Source organism: Narcine bancroftii, chromosome 12, assembly GCF_036971445.1.
Source record: "Narcine bancroftii isolate sNarBan1 chromosome 12, sNarBan1.hap1, whole genome shotgun sequence".
Taxonomy (NCBI): domain Eukaryota; kingdom Metazoa; phylum Chordata; class Chondrichthyes; order Torpediniformes; family Narcinidae; genus Narcine; species Narcine bancroftii.
This window is the reverse complement of record NC_091480.1, coordinates 5775838-5788969: the sequence shown is the minus strand read 5'-3', so window position 1 is coordinate 5788969 and position 13132 is coordinate 5775838. Positions and strand designations below refer to the sequence as shown.

The following is a 13132-nucleotide window of genomic DNA, read 5'->3' as shown; positions in this document are numbered from 1 at the left end:
TCAGCTGGAATTCCATTGTTTAAATCCACCCCCCACCTTCTTTACCCTCTCCAAGCCTTAATAAATGTTTTTGTTTGAGAACTCTCCTTTGCATTGAAGGGGCTTGAATTCGGGATGGCCAACATCTTAATTTTTAATTTAGACATACAGCACAGTAACAGGCCATTTCGGCCCACGACAACTACTGGGGTTGTTGGTTACTAGGGTGGGAAGGATTTGTGGCCTCTTACCGTGCTGTATGTCTAAATTAAAAGGTTGGCCACCCTGGGCTAGATAAATGTGTAGAAAAGTAATTCCTTTTTGTGAACTTGCATTAGTCACTTGTACAGGCAGTGGCTAGATTTAATCTTTGGAGATCAAACCCCACAAGGCAAATTATAAACTGAGCAGCCACTCGAGTGATGTGAATGTTGGCACCAGAAATGGTTTTGATTGTTCTGAAAATCCAGTTAAAGACCTATACTAAAGGCCCTACCACATTGCAAACAACTTGGATCCAACACTAATGGGTGACAGACATAAAGACAGATTTTCCCCCTGCAGCCATCAGGCTCCTGAATGAACCCCACAGGAGTGCTCATGCTGCCCTTGCTTGGTGCTAATTGACCTTTTTTGAAGTAAATCTGTGCTCTAATTGTGATCTTGTCCTATTTTATCTGACTGTAAAATGTGAAACTGCTCCCAGAAGAACCCATCTGGTTGTACCAGGTATAATGTGACAAGTAAACTTTAAATTACACAAATCCACGTGGACTTGAGCTTGATATCCAGATAATTTGGTTATGCCCCTGTACATTAAAATCATGAAAAGTAATTGAATTTCTTGAATCGTGAAGTTCATAAGAGACATGGGTTGAATAACCTATTTTTGTTCCATCGATTCCACCCCGATGAGCTGATCCATTTCCCCACTCAGCCCCACTGCCCAGCTTTCTCCCCATAGCCTTTGATACCCTGTCTAATCAAGAACCTATCAATCTCTGTATTATGACCTGGCCTCCACAACTGCCTGTGGCAACAGATTCTCCACCCTCTGGCTGAAGAAATGCCCTGTTCTAAGTGGACATCCTTCAATCCTGAAATCTTTTCCTGGACTCTCACCATGGGGAAACAACCTTTCTTGGTGGTCAGCATTCTGAGTGAAGCATGTTGCTTTCTATTAGATCGATTCAGTCATATTATTATATTTTTTTGCAAAACATGAGAACATAAGAAATAAGAGCAGGAATAGGCCATCCGGCCCATCGAGCCTACCCCACCATTCAATATGATCATGGCTGATCTGATGATGGACTCATCTCCACCTACCTGCCTTTTCCCCATATTCCTTAATTTTCCTATTATGTAAAAAATCTATCCAAGCTTGACTTAAATATATTTACTGAGGTCACCTCCACAACTTCAACAGGCAGTGAATTCCACAGATTCACTGCCCTCTGGGAAAAGCAGTTCCTCCTCATCTCCATCTTAAATCTACTCCCCTGGATCTTGAGGCTATGTCCCCTAGTTCTGGCCTCCCCCACCAATGGAAGCCACCTGCCTACCTCTATCTTGTCCATGCCTTTCATAATTGTGTATGTAAACTCTCAACAATGTCATTTTTTTGTCTTTGCAATTTCATAGGTGTGCCAAATGACACCAAATCTGCGCTGATTTTTCTGGCATCCTTGTTTCCTCGCAAGTTGTTTGACGATTCGCTTCCGCCTATTGTCCTGAAGCATCAACTCTACAGCATTGTTAAAGACAAGACCATGGTTGATCGTCAGCTTGTAAGTCGTCACTGAAGTGTGTGTGAGTATACATGTTGATCACCATGTATGTTGCTCAATTAATTCAATTTGCATCCATTTGAATTCTGTATTTACTCTGAAGATCAGATGGTCTAGAACAGCCATTCTTAACTTTGTTTTGGCAATGGCCACCTTAGGACTTTACTCATAATTTATGGAGCCCCTTCCCTGTGAAGCAGGGAAGTTCTGGCTCCTTCTGACTATGTTTAAAATATGATTTTAGTCCCTGCCCCCCTCCCTTAAAAATGTTGTGGCCCCCAGGGGGGTGCTGAATGGCCCCTGTTGAGAGTGTCTAGTATAGAACATATATAAAATATGGAATAATACAGCACTGCAGGCCCTTTGGCCTGTCATGTTGTGCTGACCTATGTAAGCCTACTTCAAGGCAATCTAACCCCTCCTTCCCTCACACCCATAACATAACTCTCCATTTTACTTGCATCCATGTGCCTGTCTTTTAAAAATCCCTATTGTACCAGCCACCACCACCCCTGGTAATGTATTCCAGGCACCCACTAACCTCAAAAAATTTTTTACCTCTGACATATCTCATAAACTTAACCTTGGGGATAGGGCTGTCATGGCAACCAGTTAAAGTCCCCTATTTATGGAACATAAAATTCAAGCACTGCCTGTGAAATGTGTGTGGAATTAAATTTAAAATTTATATTTGGACATAAAGCACAGTAACAGCCCCTTTCAGCCCCTGAGCCCATGCCGCCTAATTAACCTACCTACACCCCTGGTACATTTTTTTTTGGAGGATGGGAGGAAACCAGAGCCCCCAAGGAAAACTCACGCAGACATGGGGAGAATGTACAAGCTCTTTACAGACAGTGAGGGATTCGAACCCTAATCCCAATTGCTGTACTAACTGCTACGCCTCCCCCGTGCTGCCCATGGTGACCTCATGCAATCTTATGGTCTTTATAGAATTGTGACTTTCTGCTTGTACTCAGTAAATAAATATGGAGAACTGCAATGGTAGAAAGGAAGGGGTAGAAAAATGGTAGTCTCTCAGTTAAATAGTTTTGAATTTCTCACATTTGTGTATCCACACTATTTAATGTGACCAATGTTTCAACTTTTACCTGGTTACACTGATGCTTTGCTTCGTGCTCAAGTGTGTTTGCAGGAACACTGGTCATAGTGGGTCACTGTGGCATTAAACATAGTTGCACAGTGATGCTTTACTGACCTTACTGCTAACCTGTAAAAACCCAATGCTGGAGAAACTCGGCAGCATACTTTATATAACATAATGAATATTTTGGGTTTAAGCCCTTCATCCCTCCTTCCCCTGCTTGCTGCTATGCCCTCCCTCCATAATCCACCTGCCTGTGGGTCTGTGCTCCTTCCCTCCCACCATTTTCTTCAGGCGCCTGCCTACATTTTGCTCATACCTTGGTTATGTATCTTTGCTACATCAAGGACACTGTTGACCTGCTGAGTTTCTCCAGCGTTTTCACCTCATTCATGGCATCTGCAGACTTTCGTGCTTTAGTTCTGATTATTGCTAAGCTGGCAGCCTTGTGCAAGCTCTGCCTTTACATCTGCTGGTGTGAATTTTTACTCTCTGGTTCAAGGTTCATATAATACTATTAAAAATGTGCCATACATGACATACTTTAACTTTTGCCTGCCTTGCAGCAGCCAAAGAGTTACCAATGGTGGTGTTGCCTGGCACTTTTATAGTAAGAGAGAAAGAGATGCAAAAGAGAGTCCCTTCAGAGTCGCTGAGTGTCCGTGGATTTGCCTCTAGCGCTTCTGCAGCCACAAAGACTCCTGTTCAGATAGTCAGCAACCCGAGCTCCAGATCTCTTGGCTTAATTCTCAGTAATAAATTGCCCAGGTCCATTGTGGAGAGGCTGCCTGTAAGACTGCTACGGGGCAAGAGGTGCATCTACTCAGTGTTGAGTAGTGGGTCACTGCTGAGCACCGGCAGTATTCACCCTGTGTGTCGACAGACTTTGACAAGATCTCCCAGTCTACCTCTTGACCTCCTGTTGGCTTTGATGGAGGCTTCTCTCTTCCCCTCTCCATTTGTCTGCACCACTCTCCCCAGCCAGTGATTTCTCTGCATTAACCACGGTCATGAATAAAGGTATGACCAACACTGTTAATTCCATTATATTGTGTATAACTCTCTTTAATGAGATCACAAGATATGAGAGCAGAAGTAGACCCATCAAGTCTGCTCTGCCACTCTAATCATGAGCTCATTCATCCTCCCACTCAACCCCACTCCCCAGCTTTCTCCATATAACCCTTTATACCCTGACTAATCAAATATCTGTCTTAAATACACCCAATGACCTTGCTTCCACAGCTGCCTGTGGCAACGTTCCACAGACTCACGACCCCCTGACAAAGAAATGATTTTGCATCTGTTTTAAATAGACATCTTTTATCCTGAAGTTGTGCCCTCTTGTCATTGACTCCCTGACCATGGGTAATGTCCTTGCCACACCTACTCTGTCCAGGTCTTTCAGCATTTGAAGTATTCCTATCAGGTCCCTTTCATCCTTCTGTACTCCAACTATGAAATAAGGTTAATGAATCTTGTTACCAAGCCCCCCCACCCCATGGATTTCCATAGACAGATGTCCTTGGTTGCGTGGTGTTTGTTTTTTGAGAAGGTATCTGCCACCTAATTTGGAGTTTGACTGAAAAATAGAAAGAATGAAAAATCTTTGTCTTCACTCCTGGTCAGAATGAGATGAAGGATCTGGGAGCTGTTCGAATCTTCCAGTTTGGATTTGACATGGATGTGTTTGGAGTTGTGTTTAGTGAGGATTACAGAAGTAAAGTTCTGGCTGCTACAGCGATGAGGGAGAGTGCGGCCACAGTGCAGAGGTTTCTGGAGACTGTGCTGAACTCCTGCACGGACGTGGGCTTCACTGAGGATCAAATGCTCAAGCAGTTTTCATTTCGGGACCAAGAAATAACGTGAGTGCCCCGGAAAACATTGGCTAACAGTGCTAAACTAGTTTGATTCCTGGCCACAGGAGTCGGGCAGAACCATTCAAACCTCTCCCACCATCCAGGTTGTGCATTTTCAATGTGACTGGCACCTTAAGTGGTGGAAGGAAAACAAACTTTTGGGTTTGATTCAATTTTCAAAAGTCCATCAATTTTTATTTTCCTAGCCCTTATCTATGAGGTGCTTTGGGATGTGCAACCTCTCCAGAAATGCCCAAGTGCAGAGGACAAAGTGGGTCCAGCTCTTGCTTTTTCCTTCACATGTGCTCTGGAAGCCTGGTCCTTTTGGATCGTGGATGTTCTGTCTTGTGTAAGAGTCAATTTGACCAATAGTGTTTACACCAATAGAGAAAGTCCAGCCTCCATGGACCTTCCCACACCAGATTTGTCACTTGCAGGCCACAGCTCCAAATATTGTTTAATCTTGATAATCTGTTCTCTTTTTCCTTCGAAGTGAAATGGGTTGTTAAACATTGCCAGATTTTCAACAGGAAATTGCATTGTCAATGTGCATCTTTTCAGTTATTCCTGTACTAATGTGTTATGTACAAGAGAATGTTTGGTTGTTAGAGATACAGCAACTTTTACTGAGTGAGTGAGTTGGGAGGTGGCAGCGTTTTTCCAGAGCTCTTGGGACAACATTGGTTACTTTCAATGGTGCTTTCTGTTCTGTGATTTCCACTGCTGTATCTGTCTACCGGTCTCCTTTATATAACCATATACTCCCAGATTCCTATGATGTATCCTTGTTGAGTCAGTCCCATCGAGCGATTCTCCAGGTGCCTGAATCATCGGATTGAATGATGTTAGTCTAACTGGTTGACGGTTTCATAAGATATAAGAGAAGTAGGCCATTGGACCCATCATGTCAGCATCACCATTCCATCATGAGCTAGTCCATTCTTTCACTCAGCCCCACTTCCCTGCCGCCTTCATGTTTTCTCAATCTCTGCCTTAAATACACCCAACAACATGGCTTCCACAGCCACTCGTGGTTGCATATTCTGGAGGCTCACCACTCTTTGCATCTCTGTTTTAAATGGGCACCCTTCAGTCCTGAATTTGTGCCCTCTTCTCAACTCCCCTACCAATGGGAAACATCTTTGCCACATCTATTCTGACCAGGCCTTTCTACATTTGAAATGCTTCTATGACAATCCCCTTCATTCTTCTAAACTCCAAGGAATCTTTCTTGTGAATCTTCTCTGAACCCTCGCCAATGCCAGTACATCCCTTCTTAAAGAATGGGCCCAAAACTGTACCCCAAAGTGAGTATAAGCTCAACATCACATCCCCGCTCTTGTATCCTATTCTTCAAGAAATGAATGCCAACATTGTATTCTCCTTCTTCACCATTAATTCCTCCTGGAGGTTTACCTTTAGGGCAGGGGTGGCCAACCTTTTAATTTTTAATTTAGGCATAGAATACGGTAACAGGCCATTTTGGCCCACAAGTACATACCAGGGGGTGTAGGTTAATTGGGTGGCATAGACTCGTGGGCGGAAATGGCCTGTTATTGTGCTGTATGTCACAATTTAAAAATTGGCCACCCCTGCTTTAGGGTGTCCTGCAGAAGAACCCCCAAGTCATTTCGTACCTTAGATTTTTTTATTTTCTCACCATTCAAATAGTTTGGTATTTTATTCCTTCTACCAAAGTGCATGACCATACACTTTCCAATATTGTATTTCATTTGCCACTTTTTTTTACCCATATCTCCTAATCTAAATCTCTTTGCAGCCTCTCCATTTTTTTCACACTAACTGCCCCTCCACCTATCTTTACCTCATCTTTCTTTGTTACTCTTTCTTTGCTTTGGTGCTCTGTCAACTAAAACACTTGGTTGCTTCCATTTTGTAACTATTCTGATTCTTCCGCACAGGCAACTGGTCAATGCCGGAGTCCTGACAGTACGCGACATTGGAAGCTGGTGGCTTGCAATTCCAGGCGCTGGCCGATTTGTGAAGTATTTTGTGAAAGGTACTCCCTGGCACAACCTACTATGTTGGATTATCCAACAGGCATGACGTTGAAGACAATTGGAAGGCTGCAGGCAACTTTGTGGTTGTATAATGTTTCAGTGTATGGAAGTATGATGTAGCTGTGACCAGTGTTCTCACTTTTGTGAATTCAAGACTCTTTCCAGAAACCTGACCAGTTACTGTAGGTCACACAAGAATTCCCCAAGTGCTATAGAACTGGAACACTGCATAAAAAAGCTGGAGGAACTCGACAGGGCACGCAGCATACATGGAAACTAATAGTCAGTCGATGTTCCGGCCAGATGAAGGGCTCAGGCCTGAAACAATGACTGCTATTGCTTTCCATGGGTTCTGCGTGAGCTGCTGAGTTCCTCCAGCTCTTTTGTACAGAGTTCCAGTTAACGTAGACTTCCAGTGCAGGACAGAGGAATCAGAGGTTAAACAGTTGCCTTGGTTGTGTGCAAGAGATCTCAGAAAAGATGCAGAGTGGCTCTATGAGGTGGAGAGCTCCCCCACAGTCCAGGTCCCTTTTTGTTTAATCTTTCGAGCACCTTCATTAAAACTGTTGCATTACTGTTATGGGGATGTGCTTGATACCCTTCAATCTACCTCATTGGTTGTGAAGCACCTTATACATCCTGATGCTATGAAGAATTCTGAATGAATCCAGATTGGATCATGAGTAAATTTTAACACATTCACAAATTGATAAATAATTCCAAAGTTACTACTTTATTATATCTATGCACCGCATCAAGTTCAAGTTTATTGTCAGTTGGGTTTACGAGTAGTCCAGCTGGTCATCTTTACATAATACAGTAAGTAAGGTGCAGTACACAAGTTAGATATCTGATGGTACAGACCACAGGCAACATGGTTGTACTAGAGAGGCTCATTCAGAAGACTGATAACAGCAGGAAAGTGTCTGAATCTGGTGAATCATTTTCCTTACGGGAGGATGGTGAAGAGATTGCCAGGGTGGGGTAAATTATTGGCTGTTTTACCAAGGCAGCTGGAGTTATTGATGGAGTAGATGGATGGATGGGGAGGGGGGCGCGTGGTGTGCGATGGTCTGAGCCACGTTCTCTGCAGTATCTTGCAGTTCCTATTGCATGCAGTGATGCACCATGACAGGATGCCTTCAGTGATACACCTGTAGAGGGATGATGGACCATGACAGGATGCCTTCAGTGATACACCTGTAGAGGGATAATGGACCATGACAGGATGCCTTCAGTGATACACCTGTAGAGGGATGATGGTGATGTTTCTTGACCATTTCATCAATGTGGGTGGACAGGACAGATCACTGGAGGTTTTTGTCCCTCGGAACAAAGCTATCTTGAATCCCCACTGCTCCTCTTCCAGAAGTCTATGAGCATCTCTCCGGACTTGCTGAAATTGAGGGAGAGGTTGTTGTCTCGGCACCAAGCCACTGTTCCCTCTCACTTCTACCCTTCAGTGTTTTAGCACAGTATCCTGACGTGGTGTATTACATGCCCATGCCTGCCCCCAAGCACACTGCATGAGTGTGGGGGCTGATTTGATTTGAGAGGCTCTTGGCCACTGGTTGTCACAAACTTATTGCTTATGACTAGCCCCCTCTGTTTGCATACTGCAGGTCGTAAAACTCTCCTTGGAATGATCCGGAAAACAAAGTACAATGAGGTCTTGCAGTCTGAGCTAGAAAGTCGGAAAGTAACCTCTGCAGTGAAGATGGGGATCCAGTATCATGTCCATGATATTATTGGAGCAGAGATGGTGAAATGGTAAAGTCTTAACAACACCCCTCATTGCTCAAGTCCGTGCACCACTCTTTATGGGAAGTTCAGTGAGGTCATGCATTTAAGCAGAATATCTGAGTTTTTAATATCATTAATTATTTTTCCAATGCAGCATTATTCAGAGGAAATATCCAAATAATGTACAATATAGAATTGTTTCTCTGCAGTTAACATGAAGAGCTTAAAAATATGGCCAATATATACTGAGAATCACTGCTAAGTTACTTCATTCATGAGGACTCATTAAAGAATAGTGTTGCATTGCAGACATGAATTTGATTTTTGAATGAGCACATTTTCTGATTTAAAACATGAAAGTGTGCAGACACCGTGGTTGAATTAAAAATGCAACGCTGGAGAAACTCAACAGGTCAAATAGTGTCCTTTATATAGCAGAGATAAAGATAAATAACCCAACGTTTCAGGCTTGAGCCCTTCATCAAGGTACAAGCAAAATGTAGACAAGCAGCCAAACCAGGAGCCTGCCTACATTTTGTTCATACCTTGATGAAGGGCTTAAGCCCAAAATATTGGTTACGTATCTTTATCTTTGCAATATATTGTTTGACCTGCTGAGTTTCTCCAGCATTGTGTTTTTACATTTTCTGATTTCCAAAGTTCAAATTTATTCTAACTTATCAAGATTCAGTGATGTGATGTTTTGCGTGCAGTCCAGCTGGACATCTCATATATTGTACAGAAAGTAAAACATGGATCAGAAATGCAGAGTTACAGAGAGATCAGATAGTACAGAGCAAAGGCATAGCATATAATTTTATTATTGTGGGGTTCATTCACGAGTCTGATAGTGGTAGGAAAGACAGTGTCTTTGGATCTGGTTGTGCATGTCTCACCCTTGTGAATCTTTTTGACGAGGGGGTGAAGAGTGTGTGGCTGGGGTGGGTAGAATCTTTTAATATGTGGGCTGCTTTTCCAAGGTAGGAGACAGAATCCGTAGATGGAAGGGAGGGGTGCGATGGCCTGAGCCGCAGTCTTGGGCGTAGCAGTTTCCGTCCCGAGCAGTGATGTGCCCTGACAGGATGCTGTCAGTGGTGCACCCGTAGAAGTTGCTGAGGGATGCAGGTGATGTCCTTTGTCTTGATCACACTCCCATCAGGAGCATTGCTTCATTTGAAAATGCTTGTGTGCTGAGTGGGGTTAGCTTGAGGAAGTTTGAGTAAAATTAGTCATTTTTTTAAAAAGACTTTTTCAAATATAGAAAAATTCTGTGCGATGATCTTAAATGTTATTGATGATTGGTGTTTGAACACAGACCAGGGGTTGTTTCTTGATCTGCACTCAATTATCCGACTGTACGTAGCTAAGCATCGCAGGCTGGGCTGCCAAGGTATCTGCTCCTGGTTGCTTTCTGTGCTTGGATACTGGGCCAAGACAGCACCTAACCTCTATGATGATCTCTATGTTCCATGCCACTGGTGTTTGTTTCTGTTCCTTCCTTAAACACTGCCAGTTTCTTGAGTAAATACTGATACAAAAAAAAAACGGACTCCCCATCTCTTGAGGTCCCAGACGTAGACAACCACTCTGATTTAGGGGACCAATTTTGTCCCTTACTATTCTTTTACTCTTAATATAAAAGTATATTAATAGATTCAAAATCTTTTTATTGTCATGTAATAATACAGAACATAAGACGTTACACAAAATTGCCTTCTGCCTGTCGTAAGGCAGACTAAAAGTTGCCATTCGTGTTGCCCAGCACCCCTTACAGTAAGAGAGAGAAACAAAAGAGAGTCCCTTCAGCGTCACTGAGTATCGTGGATTCGTCTCCAGTGCTCCTACAGCCTCTGCAGCCGCACAGACTCCTATTCGACGCATTGGCAACCCGAGCTCCAGATCCAAACCTCCGACACGATCAGGAACCCTTCAGTGCCAAGGCCAATCGGGAGCCCGAGATCTGAGAAGACTCAAAAATTTGGACCCTGCACAGCACAGATGAGGCCATTTGGTCCATCACGACAGCACTGACTATTTGAGTTATCCGTTTAGCAGTGAGCGCATTGCAGAGAAGTCCTCCCACAGGGAGGACAGGCAGTTATTAGACCATATTTGAGTAATTGTGCAGAGTTTGGTTTCTGTAATTAAGGAGGGAGATGGGTGAACTCTGGGGATTGAGGAGGTTTCATTTGAGGAAAGGTTGAGCAGATTGGAGTCAAGGTCTTGTTGCAATACAAGTTGGTGAGGTGTCGTTTCCCCTTTGGGGTTTCGTTTCAGAACTGACAGTCATCCAATTAAATAGACGAGGTGAAATTTCTTGGGGTTGTAGTTGTTTGAAATTCTCCATCCCTGAGAGTTGTGAAAATGGAGAGATGGAATGTGATTAAGATGGGGAAATGTTTAGAATCTTGGTCCAAGGTTCCTTTTATTGTCATGTAATAATACCTTAAAATGTAACATGCATGATGTACTTCTGTCTACATAAGGCAAATAATGAGTAACCCTGAGCATTGCCCGGCACCCCAATAGGAGAAAGAGGAGAATAAGAGAGTCCCTTCAGAGAAGCTGAGTGTGTGCATTTCTCCTCCAGCACTCCCTGGTTCATCAGCAACATGAGCTCCAGATCCAAACCTCTGACACGATGAGGAAGCCTTCTTGCCTTCAGCGACCTCTCGAATCCCAGCTCCAATACCTGGTTCCCATGAGCCAACCTGCAGCTTCTATAAATATACTCATACCAGGGAACTCTGGTTCAAAGATCAGATTTATTGTCAGAGAACATGTATAACATCACATGCAATCCTGAGATTCTTTTTCCAGTGGGCCAGGATTATGGGGAATGGAAAGTGGAGCTGAGGCCAAGTTAGATCAGTGGAGCAGGCTTGAGAAGTACATGGCCTACTCCTGTTTGTAATTCAAGGGTCTTTTTGTTCTGCTACCCTTTTCTCAGGACTCTTAAAGAACTCTTACCTTTTTCTAAATGTTCATTTGGTGAAAGATGAAATATTGAATTTCTATCTCTCGTGTGTAACTTCTGGCAGCCCACAGCAACTGTACATGTAATTTTATTAACAGCATCCCAACCACCAGTGGAACTTTATTACGCTTGAACAGCACCTGATCATTGGTAAAGCTGCAATTTGACCAAACCTAAGGGGAAGGCGTTCTTGGCAAGGATGATCCGAATCCCAGAAGAAGTGCAGAAAACTCTTTGGAAAGAGGGAATGCTGGCATGAAATGTCAAATGAAAGACCAAAGGAGGAACTAAACGTTACAGCCTTTAATTGCCAAATCAGTGAAACCGGAATAATATCTATTTATACAAAGTATATCTAATTTAGTTTCCTTTTAAATTTTTTTTATAATTTATTCAACTGAGTCATTTTAATTATCTGCTAATTTTGATGTAATAAACTGATCAATGGAGAAAACAACATGGACAGGACATGTCCTGTGACAGAGCTAGAATAGTGTAGCTTAGAAAGACCTGTGTAATATGACTGACCCTCAGAGAGGGGCCCAGCCTTTGACCATCCCTGCAGAGTGTTCTTTTGGTGAGGGGAGCAGGTGGGTCTTTGCTATTAGCCTGCTGCTTCTTTTATTATCATCATGTACCATTGGACATTGGGTGTGAAGCCCTTTGACAGCTAATTTTCCAGAGGACCTTCTATTCAAGAACTTTTTTTAAGTTCAAATTTATGGCTGTACATATACAACCAGATGAAAGTGTCCCCCACACAAAATTTCAGAATACAATAAAATGCCTGTTATCTGCTGGAATCCAACTGGAAAAAAAAATTGCAGAAAATAAGTGGGTGAAAAGCACAGAAGTTTAAACTTCCCCGTTACTTCACTAATTGTGGAATCTCAAGCAACTGGAAAAGTCACTTATCCAGCATCTACCAATCCCCATAGGTGCTGGATACCAGGGGTTTAGTTGTAATTGTTTCATTTATAAGACCCTCGAGGTTACAGGGTACAGTTGGTCAATCTCGCAGCCTGCGGGAAGGAACTATTCTCCAGCCTGGCCGTCCTGATTATGATGCTCCTGTACCTCCTTCCTGGTGGGTAGTGGGTCATAGATCCTATGTGATGGACGGAGACGATCCTCTAATTCCTTGAGCCCTATTTAAGCAATGCTGCTAGTGAATGGCATCAATAGAGGAAAGGGAGACCCCAGTGAACTTGGCTGTTTTGATGATCCTCTGTATTGGCATCAGGTTGGATGCTTTGCAGCTACTATACCACGGTCATCTCCTTTGGCCTTTAATTGGCCGTCTCCTCACATGGAGACCTGGGTTTTTGTATCATTTTACAAGCCGCCCACTCTCCTCTCAGTAAGCTGAGGGTCTAGTCATTGTTGGTGATGAGGGCCAACTACTGTTGTATCATCTGCAAACAATGATTCTGTTGGAATTAAATCTGGCAGTGGAGTTGTGAGTCAGAAGTTAATTGTAGAAGTAATCTGATACCAATAACCTCTCCAAAGCCTATAATATTGCAGGATGGAAAACTCCATTACAAATCATTAACCATGTTTACTAGTAAACAAACTTTGAAAATGTTTAAAGGTTAAAAGAAAACTGCCTCTACTGTAATTCTGAAGTAAAAAAAAATAAAGTGTTGAAAATACTC

General features: G+C 43.0%; 2 protein-coding genes across 2 annotated transcripts in view; both read left to right on the top strand.

Annotated features, from left to right (window-relative positions):
• Positions 1-13132, top strand: part of LOC138747068 (inactive serine/threonine-protein kinase 19-like) — a 17123-nt gene extending 3991 nt beyond the window's left edge. Inside the window, exons 3-7 of the mRNA XM_069905988.1 lie at positions 1624-1769; positions 4504-4739; positions 6656-6753; positions 8377-8524; positions 11573-13132. Coding sequence (XP_069762089.1) covers positions 1624-1769; positions 4504-4739; positions 6656-6753; positions 8377-8524; positions 11573-11618 — 674 coding nt within the window. The 3' untranslated portion in view covers positions 11619-13132. The remainder of the gene's footprint in view (positions 1-1623; positions 1770-4503; positions 4740-6655; positions 6754-8376; positions 8525-11572) is intronic.
• The window catches only part of LOC138747065 (mitochondrial Rho GTPase 2-like), a 47635-nt gene continuing 42938 nt past the window's right edge, over positions 8436-13132 (top strand). Inside the window, exon 1 of the mRNA XM_069905982.1 lies at positions 8436-8524. The gene's annotated coding sequence lies outside the window, so the exon portion shown is untranslated. The remainder of the gene's footprint in view (positions 8525-13132) is intronic.